The 17,167-nt window shown below is 43.7% G+C and overlaps 1 protein-coding gene across 4 annotated transcripts in view; it reads left to right on the forward strand.

Annotated features, from left to right (window-relative positions):
- Positions 1–17,167, forward strand: part of IARS1 (isoleucyl-tRNA synthetase 1) — a 99,271-nt gene that overhangs the window by 68,778 nt on the left and 13,326 nt on the right. For all 4 annotated transcript variants that reach the window (XM_079789914.1, XM_079789911.1, XM_079789912.1 and 1 more), the window contains 8 exons: positions 6,925–7,046; positions 7,757–7,859; positions 8,111–8,194; positions 10,022–10,196; positions 10,660–10,772; positions 12,270–12,365; positions 13,159–13,335; positions 14,015–14,120. In XM_079789914.1, the coding sequence (XP_079646040.1) occupies positions 6,925–7,046; positions 7,757–7,859; positions 8,111–8,194; positions 10,022–10,196; positions 10,660–10,772; positions 12,270–12,365; positions 13,159–13,335; positions 14,015–14,120 (976 nt within the window). The remainder of the gene's footprint in view (positions 1–6,924; positions 7,047–7,756; positions 7,860–8,110; positions 8,195–10,021; positions 10,197–10,659; positions 10,773–12,269; positions 12,366–13,158; positions 13,336–14,014; positions 14,121–17,167) is intronic.

The raw sequence follows: 17,167 nt of genomic DNA on the forward strand, positions 1-17,167 counted from the left end.
TGAGTTTTAAAGCAACTTAAATCTCTAATTCCTTTTCAGAAATCTTTCGTGTGTCAAGTAAGGACTAAGCAATAGTTTTAAAAGTTGGATTTTTGTGGTGATTGCAGGGGGAGAGTGATGGGGAGGTGGAAGAAGGGTATAAGGGGGATAAATGGTGATGGGAAAATTAAAGTATAGGCGGTGAAAAGTTAATACTATAAAACAATTTGGATATTTTTTTTCTTTTCACCACTGGCAGTATGTTTCAGGTCATGGTTCTTGCATCTAGATTGAATTTCCGAAGTTCCCCTAAACATCGGACCTCTTCTTCATTATCATTGTAACAGTGAAGTTCTTGAACTAATATCTCGTCAAACATATAACAAACAGTATTTTACTTGACACGTATTCCTACCAATTAAAATATTAATTAAATAATATACAGTATATTTGTACTTGTTTTAATTCCTCATATCCTATTTCGGCTACTCCATTGTCAATTATAAGCTTTCTGTGTATTTCCTAACCACACCCAGAATGAGAGCCTGCTTTGTGTGCGGTCTCCTGCTGGTTCCACACCTTTGTTCCCATTCATTTTACCCTCGGAGGCAGGTTGTATTCCCCCAGGTTGAAGATGAGGTTCTAACTCTTGGGGACATTGAGTCCTTTTTATATTGCCTTTGCTGACACCTGGTCAGTGACTCCTTTTTTTTTTTTTTTTTTTGTTAATTAATTTACGGGGGTGACATTGATTATTAAAATCATACAGATTTCAACTGTACAGTTCTATGACACATCCCTTCTGTATATTGCACTGTGTGCCCACCACCCAGTCAAATCTTCTGTCACCATTTATTTGATACCTCCCTTCTCACTCCCTTCCCTCCAGTAACAGGTAACAAGTAGTTACCTCTGTCTGTGAGTTTTTGTTTGTTTGTTTTTCTTGTTTGTTCAGTTGTTGTTTTCAATTTTATATCCCATCCATGTTGTTGCAAATGATAGTGTTTCATCTTCTAGCTGAATAGTATTCCATTTTATATATGTACCACATCTCCTTGATCTAGTCATCGATCGAAGGACAATTTGGTTGTTTTAATGTCTTGTCCACCATGAATCTGCTACACAGAACCTAGGGATGCATATATCTTTGCAAATAAATGATTTCAAATTTTTCCACTAGGTACCAGAAGAGGGCTTGTTGATTATATAGTAACTATTCTTAAGAAATTTGAAGAACCTTCATACTGTTTCTGTTTTTCATATTTGCTGTAACAGTTTACATTCCCATGAACGATGAATGATCATTTTTTTTTCGTAACCTCTCCAACACTTGTTGTTACTGCTTTCTTATTGATAACAACATTCTAAGGAATGTGAGGTGGTATCTCATTCTAGTTTTGATTCGCATTTTCCTAATAGCTGATGCAGTTGAGCATCTTTTCATATATCTGTTGGCCATTTCTATGTCTTGGCAGAAGTGTCCAGGTTTTCTGCCCCTTTTGTAATTGGATTATTTTTCAGTGTTGTGTGCTTGATATATTTTGGATATTGACTGCTTGTCAGAGCTATTGTTTGCAAATATTTTCTCCCATTCATTTGTTTTTTTGTTGTTTGTTTGTTTTTGTTGTTCATGGTGGCTTGCTGTTCAGAAGTTTTTTAGTTTGATACAGTCCTATTCATTTATTTTTGCTTTTACTTCCCTTACCTTTGGGATCAAATTCATAGAATTCTCTGTCCATAAAATTTAGTACCTAAGTTCTAATATATATGGATAAACACTAGTTTGCTTCTTTTGCATGTGGCTTTCTAATGTTCCCAGCACCATTTATTAAAAAGTCTTTCTTTTTTCCATTGTATGTTTTGGGCTCCTTTGTCAAAAATCATTTGCCCACATACATGTGGGTTTGTTTCTGGGCTCAGCTCTTAATTCTGTTTCCTTGAATTTTGTGTCTGTTTTTCTGCTAATACCATGCTGTTTTCATTATTGTTGCTTTGCATAATTTGAAGTCATGGAGTGTGATACCTTAAGTTTTGTTCTTTTTTCTCAGGATTGTTTTGGGTGTTCGGGGTCTTTTGTGGTTCAATACAGATGTGATGATTTTGTGTTCTATTTCTTAAGTGCCATTGGGATTTTGATGGGCAATTGCATTAAATCTGTATATTGCTTTGGATAATATATCGTAACTATTGTGATTCTTCCAATTCATAAATATGGAATACCTTTCCAATTTATTGTGTCTTTTTCAAAATCTTTTAATAATATCTTGCAATTTTCAGTGTACAGGTTCTTCACATCCTTTGTTCAGTTTATTCCCAGGTATTCTACTCTTTTTGTTGCAATTGCAAAAAGATTTTTTGTTCTTTCTTTAGTATGTTTTTGAAATTTCATTGTTAGTATATAGGAAAGCAGAGCAGTGTATTTTTGTATATTAATTTTGTATCCTGCCACTTACTGTATTTGTTCATTGTTTCTAATAGTTTTTTTGGTGGTGTCTTTATAGAGTTTTCTATATAAAGAATCATGTCATCTGCAAACGGTGGCACTTTTACTTCTTCATTCCCAAATTGGATGCCTTTTATTTCTTTCTCTTGCCTTATTACTCTGGCTAGGACTTCCATTACTATTTTATACTAGAGTTCTGGTGCACAAAATTCATGCACTTGGGTTCCCTCAGCCTACCTGTGCCCTCTCGCAATCCGGGAGCCCTCGGGGGATGTCCAATTGCCACAGAGGTGGGAGAGGCTCCAACCACTGCTGCTTCGCTCGCCAGCTGTGAGCCCAGCTTCTGGCCGAGTGGTGCTCCACCTGTGGGAGTGCACTGACCACCAGGGAACAGCTCCTGCATTGAGTGTCTGCCCCCTGGTGGTCAGTGCGCATCATAGTGACTGGTCAGTTTGCATATTAGCCTTTTATGCCTGAGGAATCATGCTGTAATTGACTCTTTGACATCCCCCTAGGGGTCCCGGATTATGAGAGGGTGCAGGTCAGGCCAAGGGACCCCAATGGTGCATGATCAGGGCTGGGTAGGGACGCGGGAGGTTGGCCATCCAGGGAGGGATTATGGAAGGGCTCCAGGGCATGGCTGGCCGTCTTGCTCAGTCCCGATCAGTCAGACCCCAGCAGCAAGCTAACCTACCGGTCGGAGTGTCTGACCCCTGGTGGTCAGTGAACATCAGAGCGAGCAGTTGAGTGGCCTTCTTTGATTGGTTAAATGGACAACTGGACACTTAGCATATTAGGCTTTTATGCTAAGTGTCTGACTGGTCGCTATAAAGCACACTGACCACCAGAGGTCAGATGCTCAATGCACTGGCCATTTACAGAGAAATGGCACTGTGGACCTGGTACCCACAAAGCAACACTTGGCTTCTCCCAAGTGGGACACAGGCCACACCACCCAGAGCGACAGCCCACCAAATCACAGCTAATGCTGCCCAGACTCCATGGTGCAAAATGCAGCCCACAGCCCAGCCCGGAAATGGTTGGTGTGGGCACTGGTAATGACATCACATAGCAACGCCTAGCTTCCTCTCCCTAGTGATGACTAGCCTCCTTGCAGTTTCTTCAGCTCAGGAACACAGCTTGCTTTATAGCCAGGTGCAAACATTTCACACTTTAACCAAATGTCAGTGAAGTGTTTTCTCATGCCTCATCTCATTTGATCCTCACAGAAGTCCTGGAGTAGGTAGAAAGGAGACTTGGTGGGATTCTGTTTTCTTTTCATTAGCCAGAAAACGGAGATTTAGAAAGTTTAGAAACCTGACTGAAAAGAAGGAAGAAATGGTGGATCTTGAAAATGACTTCAGGTTTTTTCACTGTGTAGAATATAGTCAAACACTGCTACAGTTAAATATTTTACCCTTTGTTCTCCCTGCGTGATCTACAATGATAATCTTCTTTGTGTTGATATTTACTGCTGTGTTGTTGACAAATACCTGAAAGAGAAGTTGGAGTGCTTCACTGGGCTGGAAAAAGTTTAGCTAAATCAGAAAGCAGGTCTAATTAAGCAAGTTTATTCTGTATCTATAAAAGGCTAAGTTGATATGTGTGTGTTGAACCATCCTTGTACCACTGGAATGAACCCTTGATCATGGTGTATTATTTTTTAATGTACTATTGTATTCAATTTGCTAGTATTTTATTTAGGGTTTTTGCATCTGTATTCATCAGAGGTATTGGTCTGTAATTTTATTTTTCTGTGTTATCTGTGCCAGGTTTTGGTATCAGGGTTATGTTGGCCTCATAAGATGTATTAGGAAGTATTGGCTCTTCAGTTTTTTAGAAGAGTTTGAGCAGGATCTTTGAATTTTTGGTAGAATTCACTGGTGAAGCCTTCTGGTCCTTCACTTTTGGCTTTTAGGAGGTTTGTTTTGTTGTTGTGGGGAGTTGTTTAGTTTGGCTCATTTTTGTTTTGTTTTTGTTGGTTTGTTTGTGTTAATCCTCACCCAAGATTATTTTTTACATTGATTTTTATTTTTTTAGAGAGAGTGGAAGGGAGTGGGAGAGAGTTAGACACATCAATGTGAGAGAGACACATCAATTGGTTGCCTCCTAAACGTGTCCCAGTCAAATCCCTGGATTGAGCCTGCAGCTGAAGTACGTGCCCTTTGCCAGAATCAAACCCAGGACCCTTCATTCTGTGGGCTAATGCTCTACCCTATGAGCCATACTGGCTATGGCTTATTTGTTTTTTATGTTTTCATTGATTTTTTAAAAAATATTCAAACCTGTCGTTTATTTACTTATTTATTTTTTAATCTTTATTGTTGAGAGTATTACCGATGTCCCGACCACCCTCTCCCCTCCTCCCTCTGAGATTCATCAGTCCGTTTCATGATTCCATGCTTCTGGTTCTATTTTATTCATTAGTTTATTTTGTTCATTAGATTCTTTGCATGTGTTACTTGTGTATGTGGTAGAGTTGTAATACGGTGTGGTCTGAAGCTGTCCACTGAGTGCACTGGCAAGAGCTACAGAGTGATCTGCAGATGGCTGCTATTTGTATTGGGCTTGGAGGTGCCCGGGCAAGGCCTAGCTGTGAAGCGAGGCAGGCTGCTGCTAGTGCTTGGTCTGGGGCTTCTTATTAAGAGGTATGGAGCATGCTGATGCCAGCTTCTGCTTGTTTTAGCTATTTTAGGAAAGACTGAAGCCTGAGCAAGGACAGGACATTCATATGGAAAAGCCACAACACCTTGGGTGGGGCGGGGTTTTAGAATCACCAGGGTGGAGCAGTGTGAACAAGGTTGATGGGGACTCGTATATAACACCTGTCAGTCAGCTCTGGGATGGGAGGGGTTAGGGGGGAGGTCTCAGCATAGGATCGATGAACCCTGTGAGCACCCCTTTCTGGGAGAAAGCCACATTCTAGTTCTTACTCTGCTACCAGACAATCCAGTTCCTTCCCGTATGTCCCTGGATCCCCCCCAGGCCACTGCCCCAGCACTGGAGCTAAGAGGGAATAAGTCTGAGTAAGTCTGTATATCGTCCCTTTAAGAGGAACTGCTGGGACTCCATGTCACTTAACCTCAATCTCTGCTGGTTTTCATAGCCTGAAGTTGTGGGGACTTCTCCTCCCAGTACTGGAAACCTGGACTGAGGGATCTGGTGTGTGGCATGTGCTTTCTTATTTACTTCTCTAGTTGTAGGACTTCGATTCAGCCAGATCACAACTGGTCTGAATGATGGTTGTTCTGTATTTTATACTATATATATATATATATATTTTTTTTTTTTAATCATCTTTATTATCTCTTGTTTATTTTTAAATTTTTTTTATTGATTTCATAGATGAAGGGAGAGAGAGATAGAAACATCAGTGATGAGAGAGAATCACTGATCGGCCGCCTCCTGCCCACCCCCTACTGGGAATTGAGCCCGCAACCAGGCATGTGCCCTTGACCGGAATCGAACCCGGGACCCTTCAGTCCCCAGGCCAACGTTCTAACCATTGAGCAAAACCGGCTAGGGCTTTAGTTATAATTTTAATGTGGTTGTGGGAGGCAACAAGTACTGGCATTTACCTGCGTCACCATCTTCATTCATTCTTCGAATATTCTTTTTTTTATTGATTTTTAGATAGATAGAAACATTGCTGAGAGAGAAGCATCAATTGGCTGCCTTCTGCACGCCCCTACTGGGGTTAGAGCCCACGCAACCCAGGCATGTCTCCTGATCAGGAATCACACCGGGGACCTCTTGGTTCATGAGTCAGTGCTCATCCACTGAGCCACAACTGCCTGACACTAGGAGATTTCTGATGATTCTTTCCATTTCCTCACTGGTAGTCTATTTAGATTTTTCCAGTTCTTTGAGATTCAGTCTAAGAAGGTTTTATATCTCTAGGAACTTGTTCATTTCTTTCAAGTTATTAAATTTGGTGATCTATTTTAGTGTGATCCTCTGTGATGTTTGTGGTAACTTCTCTTTCATGTCTCATCTTGCTTATTTCTCTTTTTTTTTTATGTAATGAGTGTAGCCAGAATTTGTCAATTTTGTTAATCTTTTTATATAGAGGCAGCTCTTTGTTGCATTAATTTTTTGTGTAGTGTTTCAGTTCTCCACTTCATTATATTCTGCTTTAATTTTTATTTTCTTCTGGAACTTGGGCTACTTTTGTTGTTTTTTTTTTCTAGATCTTTAAGACTAATGTTGTTTACTTGGGATTTTTCTTTTCTGTCTAGACATAGGACAGTCACTCTTTTTTTATTGCAGAAATCCTCCAGGATGCTTTGGGTCCTGACTGTACTCCACTTTGCTTCACAGGAAGTTCCTCTCTCCAAAGTCAAAATGAGGTCCTTTCTGTTGCGTAGTACATGTTTATTTACCTCATGTCCACTTCTGTGCAGATATCTGTCTTTCTCGAAAATGTTTAGTTCCCATTTTCCACTGAGGTCAGCTAATGATGGTTGCATATGAATGACATGATGTTCTCTGTCCTTACATAGGCCCCGTATACACCTTTTCTCACTGAATTGATGTACCAGAATCTTAAGATGCTGATTGACCCTGTTTCTGTCCAGGACAAGGACACACTCAGCATCCACTACCTCATGCTGCCCCGTGTTCGGTAAGAATCTAATACAGCCCTGGCCAGTTACTCAGTGGTTAGAGCATACGTCGACACACCAAAGGGTCATGGGTTTAATTCCTGGGTTCCAGGTTTGATCCCCGGCCCCGGTTGGGGTACGTGCAGAAGGCAACATCTCTCACATCGATGTTTCTCTCTGTATCTCTCTGTCTCTCTCTCCACTGCCTCTCCCTCACTCACTTACACTCTCTAAAAAGCAAAGGGAAAAATATCCTCGGTTGAAGATTAACAAGAAAAAACAAAACAAAACAGAAGAATCAAATATATGTAATCCTCACCAGGACCATGGGAAGGGAAGTTGCCAAAGACGCACTGGTGTGGGGGCCCTAGCTGGCCCGTTGGTTCCCTGCCTCTCACCTGAGCTGCTCCTGAGGGTACAGCATAGGTAGAAGTGGGGATGCTCAGCGTGAAACCACTTACAGCGCTGCAGCATGTGTGCTTTGAGCAGGTGGTTGGAGTCACCTTGGGGAGCTGCTGGGTACTGACCAGGAGACTCTAGCTTGCCGCCTACTTCATGCCACGTACCCCCAAGGCCCGTGCACGCTGTCCTTCCCCAAGGGCCTCCTCACCAGTAGGCCTAGCCACACCATCATATCTCTAACCTGTCCTTCTTTCTTATGTAGGCATGCCTATTTGGGATTTTTCCCTTAAAATTTAATACCTTTTATTTCCCTGCTTCTTCTAATCAGAGAGGAATTGATTGACAAGAAAACCGAGAGTGCAGTATCTAGAATGCAGTCTGTGATTGAACTTGGGCGAGTGATTCGTGACCGAAAAACTATTCCAATAAAGGTTTGAAATTTTATTTATTTTACATTGCACAGACCTAAATAATTATGTCTGAGTATTTTCTTTGTATAGAGAGCTTCCAGCAATGGCGTAAGTGTTTATTCATTTCTACAGTAAGGGTATGAATGACTTAATACAAGTTGAGCCTAGTTATTCTTGGAACCTGACATTAGGTTAAAACATTTAACGTTCCATTTTTCTCTGGTTGTGAGGACTGGCTGCTTAGTGAACTCATTCTTATCTTTTCCTCCTAGTATCCTTTGAAAGAAATTGTTGTTATCCATCAAGATCCGGAAGCTCTCGATAGTATCAGATCTTTGGAGAAGTATATTATTGAGGTAAGGCATGTGATTTGTCTCTGGGTCTAAACAGACTTCTTTCATTGAGAAGATTATTTTGATTAGGACTCTCCAATAAACTACACTTTGAGAGTATAATCAGGCGGTGGGGAGTGAATTGGTTTTGTTTTTATAAAGGGTCCGGAGGGCCTCTGCGCAGCATTCCGCCAGGCCGCTTACTCTGCAGGCTCTCAGCGGCTGCCCTCCCTGAGACTGGGGGACTCCGGTGGGGCTGAGAGGACTGGGCGCCGCCATTTTTGTCGTGGAGTGATGGTTAATTTGCATATTACTCTTTTATTAGATGGGCTATTAATTGCTAGAGAATTACAGAAAATATTAGAAAGTAAAGAGTTATAAATTTTCTAAGTAATGCTTGCAGATGTGGATAAAAATAGAATATATTTAAATAGAACATCTGAATCACTGTAATAAGGTCATGTAACACAGTTATTTGTAATGGGAAAACTAGACACTTCCTTACAATTTGCTTCGGTCACATTTCCTGTGCTGTCATCAGCTCCTGTTTCGTTAGTGATGTTTAATAGCATGATGGAGGCATGAAATGTTTTGGTTAACTGATTCTTCTTGTTGGTTAACCTGTGGTGCTCTGAAATGGCTTGAGCAAAGATTACCTCCCCTTGAGAGAACCTTTTTCTAGAGTTGTTTTTAGTTGATTTTATGCTAAACTCTTTTGACTGAGCAGGACAGGAAATGTGTTTTCATACCTTTCATTTCAATGGTTTCTAGTATGAATTTACAGAGTTGTGCAACTAATCACCACAATTTTATAACATTTTCATTGCCACATAAAGAAGTCCTGTATCCTTTAAATTAATGCACCATTTCTCCTCAACGTCCCACCATCCCTGTCAACCACACACCTGTTTTCTGTCCCTGGACATTTCCTATAAATAGAATCATATGATACATGGTCTTTTGTATCTGACATCTTCCACTTTATTCATGTTTAGCATGAATTAGTGCTTCATTTCTTTATATTGTTTAATAAGAATTCATTGTATGGATAGACCACATTAAAAAAATATATATATGTCTTTATTGATTTCAGAAAGGGAAGGAGATGGAGAGGGAGATAGAAGCATCAGTGATGAGAGAGAATCATTGATTGGCTGCTTCTTGCATGTCCCCTATTGGGGATTGAGTGCACAACCGAGCATGTGCCCTTGATCAGAATTGAACCCAGGACCCTTTAGTCTGCAGGTTGACACTCTATCCACTGAGCCATTAACAGCTCAGGCTGGATAGATGACATTTTTTATCTGTGTTCACAGTTGATGGACATTTGAGGTTGTCTGCTTTTTGTTTAGTGAATAATTTTATTACTATGAACATTTGTTTCTTGTCTTTTTTGTTGTTGTTAATCCTCATCTGAGGATATTTTTCCACTGACTTTTTTAGGGAGAGTAGAAGAGAGAGGGAGTGGGAGAGAGAGAGAGAGATAGACAGAGACAGAGACAGAGACATGTGAGAGAGACACATCGACTGGTTGCCTCCTGTGCATACCCTGACCAGGGCCGGGAAACTTGCAATCAAGGTACATACCCTTGACCAGAATCGAACCCGGGACCCTTCAGTTTGCAGTTTGATGTTCTATCCACCAGCTCAGACTGGATAGACAACATTTTCTTTTTTCTTTTCTTTTCTTTTTTAGACAACATTTTCTAAGCTGTGTTCACAGCTGATGGACATTTGAGGTTGTCCACTTTTTGTTTATTGTGAATAACGTTACTATCAGTATTTGTGAGCACTTTTTTGTCGACATTTATGTCATTTCACTTGTTTTTTCATTTTGTCTACCAACCATAGGAGTTGAATGTTCGAAAGGTTACACTGTCTACAGATAAAAACAAGTATGGTATTCGCCTAAGGGCAGAGCCAGATCACATGATCCTGGGGAAGCGGCTGAAGGGAGCCTTCAAGGCAGTGATGACATCCATCAAGCAGCTGAGCAGTGAGGAGCTGGAGCAGTTCCAGAAGCGTGGTGAGTGTCACTGAGGGAGCCTCGGCTCAGGGAGGCCTCTGGTTGGCATTCACTGTCTTTGGACCTGGGAGTTTATATACAGCTGGAGACATTGGATTAGGAGGACTTGATATTATGAAGCCTCTATAGATTAATCCTACAAATATTTTTTTAAATACATTTTATTGATTTTTTACAGGGAGGAAGGGAGAGGGATAGAGAGTTAGAAACATCGATGAGAGAAACATCGATCAGCTGCCTCGTGCACACCTCCTACTGCGGATGTGCCTATAACCAAGGTCCATGCCCTTGACCGGAATTGAACCTGGGACCTTTCAGTCCGCAGGCCGACGCTCTATCCACTGAGCCAAACCGGTTAGGGCTGCTACGAATATTTTATCTTAAAGTGGCACAATGTACTTGTAGCAGGGCATTTTGTGGAGGAAGAGGGACTGATTAACAGTGGCAATTGCTTCTCCACTAGGGACCATTGTTGTGGAAGGCCATGAATTGCATGAAGATGACATTCGCCTCTTGTACACTTTTGATCAAGCAACAGTTGAGACAACGCAGTTTGAAGCACACTCGGATGCTCAGGTATTTTTCTGTTCCCTAGAGCATTTCTTGATCAAAGGATAAGACCACAGTGGAGAAATTATACTGTACCTGTGCCTTTCCTGAAAGTGTTTGCAGCTTGTCGTGGTGTTAAATAAACCAGTTATTCATTTTAAATTGGCTTATTAAGCTCCTCTATGATATGCTCTGTACATATGCCTTTTAACCAGTGCATAAATAGATATTTTGTGACTTCTACATGGGAGTACTTGTCCTAAGTGTTGGGTCATACTAAAATGAGTCAGATGTTATCCCACTCTTTAAGGAATAAGCCAGTCATGGAGACAGGAGAGTGAGCCACATGTTATTCTGCCTGATAAATGATCTGGTAGAAATAAGGACAGGGAAGAGCTCCTAGCCAGTGTGGGTAGATGGCTAGGGAGTGCGGGCAGTTTTGGATTCTTGGGTCAACATTTTCATTGTGATGGAGCACAGCATCTCCTTTCACTCCTGATCAGACTTCTCGGGGTCGATAGGTTGTTGGGGCTCCACTGTGGGAGTGGGGGCTTGATGGAGACCCTCTGTGGCTAACATGCCAGATGAGGGGAGGGGCGGAGTACCTGGGCTGAAGAGGCCAGCCTCCTCAAGCCTTTGCACCGGGCTTAAGCTAGATGCAGACAACATGTAGGCAGACTGGTACAGAGCCAAAGGCGAGGGACCCAGCAGGGCCGGGAGGATTGTGAACACGGTGGGCGCAGTCCTGCTGGGCTCCAGCCAGTGGGAGGGAGGGCCTGAAGTCGTCGGTGTGGGCCCGGCGCCCTGCCCGACTCCTCATCCATTTCCAGTACTGGTTTCTGCACCTTCGCAAAGTTTAACTTCTCTGATTGAGTTTCCTTTATGATAAATGGTGATCTTACCTACTTTACAAGTATATTCCCCTCTAATAGAAGTGATACTTATATTAGTACATCGTCATTTGACAACCTTCAGAATAGGTGAGAGAGAAAAATAGACGAAGTTGACAAGAAGGTGGCCATTTAAACTCATATAAAAACAACTGTGTCCATTGTAGAACTTGCTTCTTGACTCCCACTAATCAACCAAAGAATAAAAAGGGGTCATGGCTTAAGAAAATAGTTGGTATGGCCTTTACTTCATTTGTTTGTGGTAGATCCATTTGGAAAGCTGTTCTACAGGCTTTATGACTACTGATGTTTTTATTGGAAGAGTTGACACGATTCATTAAACAGGCCAGGAGAGCAGAGCTGAGAGACTAACGGACCGGGCTCATGGTCTCCTGTGAGTACACCCTGCAGAAGAAAAATGAAAGCTGCCCTCTCTTCAGATCTGCAGGGTCGCTGGTTACACAGGAACCGAACTAGAAAGGAATTAGATTAATTGTGTCCTTTGCTTAGTTTTGTGAATAAATAGTGCTGCAATTAGACTTCCCAGAATTTGGTTTTAAGTCGCATTTTGATGAGTTGGAAGAACTGTTTTTCTCTATGTGATTGTCACTGTCTGCTCTGTTAATCCCTGCAGGCTTTGGTTCTCTTAGATGTCACCCCTGACCAGGCGATGGTGGATGAAGGAGTGGCTCGTGAGGTCATCAATCGCATCCAGAAACTTCGCAAAAAGGTTTGTCACATTGAGAGTAAGCTGCTGATTGGAGTTTTGTTCGTTTTGTCTTCTTTGTTGGGGAGGGTGGGAGAGGTGGGTAATGTAAACCAAGGTAATGAATTAATGAAAATGAGTTCGTTCAGATCGCACAGGAAGGTGGGGCCCCTTCCTGCTTATTCACTCCCAGCTGGATGTGGATGTTCTGTTTCTCTGACTAGGAGCTTTCAGCCAGCCTGGGCCCCTTTTCCTCCTATTTCCACCTCCCTGGGCTTCTACAAAATCATCTTCTGGATTCATAGCCCTCCCCATGGGTACAGAAGGCTGTCAGAGGACCGTTAGGGTCTGAGAAGGGGAGAGATGCAGTCAGGTCAGCGTCAAATGGCTTCTGGTTCAGGGGAGATAGTGTTGTATCTGGACAGAAGGATTGATTCTTCCTTATTCAGGAGCTGGGAGCCAGGACGGGGGCCTAGCCCATTGCCTGCCCTCACCAGGTGAGAGAGCCAGGGAGCTGCTATCCCTAGGAGGGTACCCCCCGGCCCTCCTCGTGAGGCCAGGTTTGAAACCTGTAGTTTAGGGTCTGAGGGGGCCACTCCCAACAGAGAAACAGGCGCCGAGGACTCTGGGCTGGCGCAGAGCTCTGGGAGTGGCTCTCACTGCGCCACGCCTTCGCCTTAGTTTCCGAGGAGGGCAGGTCAGAGGCTGGGCCCTCCCACGGTGACTCAGCATGGAATTGTCAGCCCTTGTTCAACAGCACCTTACCTGCTGACTAATCAAGTGCTTCCCGTTTTACTTTTTCCGTATGTGCTTTCAGTGCAATCTGGTTCCCACTGACGAAATAACAGTTTATTACACAGCAAAGTCTGAAGGAAATTATCTGAGCACCATTATTGAAAGCCACATGGAGTTCATATTTGCCACCATAAAGGCTCCCTTGAAACCATATCCAGTCCCTACATCAGATAAAATCCTTATTCAAGAAAAAATGCAGGTGAGTCCTGTGAAACTATTCAGAGATTTAGTTTTAAATTTTATGTTAAGTTTATGTGCTCACATCTTGATAATTCAGTCTCCCCGGTAGCAATGGCTCTGGCCGACAGTCAGGAGGGTCAGAGAGATGACAGCCAGAGCAGGAGAGGGGAAGGAGGGCAGCCAGGAGTCACAGTTGTGTCTAACGCTACAGAAGTCAGTGCCGTGTGCTTTGAGAATTGTTGTTAAACTGCATTTAACTTTTAAGGTAGTGGGTTATACATAAAGCTAAAATCTCATTTTCTGTTGGTACATTGTAGAGGTGACTGTGGAAATCTGGTAACAAGGCGCGGCCAGAAGTCGGTCGTTTATAATAGGAGAAGAAAATCTGTCAGTCATTTATTTGTTTGCTTCCTATCTTGTTCCTAGGTGGTGTAGGACAAATAAGATAGACAGGTATGGGCTGAAAATGACTCTTTTCAGTGGGGCAGTGTATAAGATGGTTTCATTGTCTGTTTTGTATATTTTAAACAAGGTAAAAAGAAAAAGGGGGGAATGTAGCCCTTGACTGTTTTATTGATGGCATTGAATATGCTCTCAGAATTGTAGAAAGTTCTTGCTCTTAAAGAAATGGTTGCTGCATTATTTGTGCCCTGTGGTCAGATGCTGCAGTTATGCAATCACCTCTTTTTGTTGTTCAGTTAAAGGGGTCTGACCTGGAAATTACACTCACCAGGGGATCCTCCATACCTGGCCCTGCTTGTGCATATATCAATCTTCACATTTGTGCAAATGGCAGTGAGCAAGGTAAGAGTAAATAATTCCATGGTTTGTATTTTATTTTTTACTTAAACCTATGAATATCTTTAAACTACTATAATAGAACTAGAGGCCCGGTGCATGAAATTTGTGCACGGAGGTGAGGGGGGTCCCTCAGCCTGGTCACCCTCTCCAATCCGGGACCCCTCGGGGGATGCCCGACTGCCTTTCACAATCCAGGACCGCTGGCTCCTAACCACTTGCTGCCTGCCTACCTGATCACCCCTAACCACCTCTACCTGCCTGCCTGATTGCCCCTAATTGCTCCCCTGCTGGCCTGATCGCCCCTAATTGCCTTCGCTTTGCCCTGCACCCGAGGCCCAGGAATCCCTCTAGCCGGGCGCAGGCACTCAGGACCTAGGCCGGCTGCAGCCGCAGGGGACCATGGGCGGGAGGCTGCGCCCGGGACGGCAGGGTGGACAGCTTGTCCCTCTCCTAGAGCCCAGCCTGACTGGTCTCCATTCCTCTCTCATGAGCTCATCTGTGCCTTGCTGGTCCCCATTCCTCTCTCCCCAGTGTTGAGTGTCTGAGCAGTTCTAGCGCAAGGGCGTGACCATTTGCATATTAGCTCTTTATTAAATAGGGTTGGTAAACTATAATTTTTTCTTTTTAATCATCAAAATGAACCCATAGCCTGGCCAGTGTAGCTCAGTGGTTGAGCATTGACCTATGAACCAGGAGGTCACAGTTTGATTCCCGGTCAGGGCACATGCCCCAGTTGCAGGCTGGATTCTCAGTGTGGGATTGGGAAGAGGCAGCCAATCAATGATTCTCTCTCATGATTTTGATGTTTCCACCTCTCCCTTCCTCTCTGAAATCAATATATATGTACACACACACACACATACATATATACATACATATATATATGTATTTCAATGAACCCACAAAAGCCCAGTGATATAGCTCAACTAGTTGAACTCTGTCCCATCCCCACAGGTCACGGTTCGATTCCCCATCAGGGCACATGCCCAGTTTGTAGGCTTGGTCCCCAGTAGGGAATGTACAGTTGATCCATGTTTCTATCTCCCTCTCCCTTCCTCTCTCTAATATCAATAAAAACATTTTTAAAAAATGAACCCACAAGAGTAAATTTTTAGACTTGCACTACTAGGATGCTGGAGTAGATGTACTTTTCCCTATTCCTCCGACAAGGACAGCTATAAACACGCACCACATATAAAATCAACATGAGAAGACTGTTTTGTACTGTCTCAGCCTGTCAGTAACCAAAGATATTGGTAGTGTACCAAGAACTGAGAAGACGTGTGTGTTGGACGCAGCTGTCTTTGATTCTTACTATGATTAAGACACCCTTCAGCAGTAACCATCAGGAACCTGGGAATATACAGATTTCTGACTAACAAAACCTGGAAATTACATGGCACACATGGGACTGCCCAGTAAGGTTGTGGGGGCTGGGGCAAGCACACACATGCACGGGCCTGGGTTATTGGTGAACCTGAAACGTAAGAGTGGGGATGTAAAGCATTGGGAAAGAAAACAAGTAGCTCAAATGTCAGTTATTGAAATCAACCACGGTCCCTAAAACAAGGGAGCCGCAGTGCAGGAGCTCAGTCTGGCTTTGTCCAGTCAAGTGGCTGGCGACGTGTGTGTTGGACGCAGCTGTCTCTGAAATGGACTCCTAGGCAAACAAAGCTTAAGTCCGGCACTTGCCTTACAAACAAGAAAAAGTGCAGCTTACATTTCCAAGACCCTTCCAAGTGCAGGGAAGAAGGCACACCAGCCAAGGACCTAGGGACCAAGCCACCAAACAGCGCTGTGTTCTCTGCGTTTTCTTTGTGCCTCGTGTGTATTCCAGACTTGGAGTGGAAGAAGCCGGCAGTCTGGAAATGCCAGTGAGCACCAACAGAAACACTCCGGCAAGATCCTGCAGCCCAGCGAGTCAGAAAACGTAGACAATTGTTGTCTTCCGTGAACATAACGAACATTTTGTAACCTTACTACTCCTCATACTGACAAAGGCCAAGTGGGAGCCTAGACTCCTGCCTCTGCCGAGCTGCAGAGCTCCCAGCCCACCGCCTTGGTGGTGTCGGAGAAGACCAAGTGGGGAGCTCGGACTTCCACCCTACCTGGTGGCCAGCCAGCCCTCTGCCCAGGCGTGTGCACTAAGGCGTCTCTTCCCCAGAGGTAACGAGGCCACATACATCCTGACAAGCTATCATTGAAGGCCATTCGGGAAGCAGTGAGGAGGCCATTCAATTCTTCGTAGCCAGGAAGGCTTATCACTGAATGCCAAGAGAAAAGTGGGAACTCCCTTGTCACCGTCACTGTCCCCGTGCCCCAGCAGTGACAAGGAGTGTCAGTGATCAGAAACCTGGACTTATCCTGTCACTAAGCAGCAATGAAGCAGTACCACCTTTCCCCTGACATTGCGATGTCAGACAAGGTCAGCTAAAATGGATTTAATTAAGAGCCGGTCTCATAAAACCTACAATGTCCAGGTTTTAACTGAAGTTTATGCATCATACCAAGAAGTGAGAAGATTTTTTTTTTTTTTTTAGAATAAACACCTTGATTACCTGAGCTAAGATGGGCGGGAAGTGATTTTCCTGGTAGAACTGCAGCTCCCTGCCCTCGAGCACACAGCCCTTTGGGTGGCCACACCTGCCTGGTCTGGAGCGAAGCAGGCAAGAAGCTCGCCTGCGGGCACTGCTCCTCGAGAAGCCTGCTTCTTTGGATTCTTTTCCTTCCATCATATTTCTTCTGAATTTCCGGTGATCATGTTTTGTTTAAAAACTCTCCCTCTTCAGGAGTCAGCTTGGGCCCCTGCTTGCGGCCCCGGGGCAGTGCCCAGTGGGACTCTTCCCGCTGTCGGTCCGCTGTCGGTCCGGTGTGCCGTCAAGAAGCACGGTGCCGTTCTTTACTAGGGGTTTGGTGCGGACCCGTTTGCTGTTGGGTGCACTGTGGACAACATCAGTAACCCTCGCTTTGCGAACCCCAGGAGAAGTTGCCCACATCCAGCCTCCCAGCACTCAGACTGTGTGTGCGGCAGGGTCCCATCTGAGTGTTGG

This window comes from Cnephaeus nilssonii (genome assembly GCF_951640355.1).
Source record: "Cnephaeus nilssonii genome assembly, chromosome: 14".
Lineage (NCBI taxonomy): Eukaryota > Metazoa > Chordata > Mammalia > Chiroptera > Vespertilionidae > Cnephaeus > Cnephaeus nilssonii.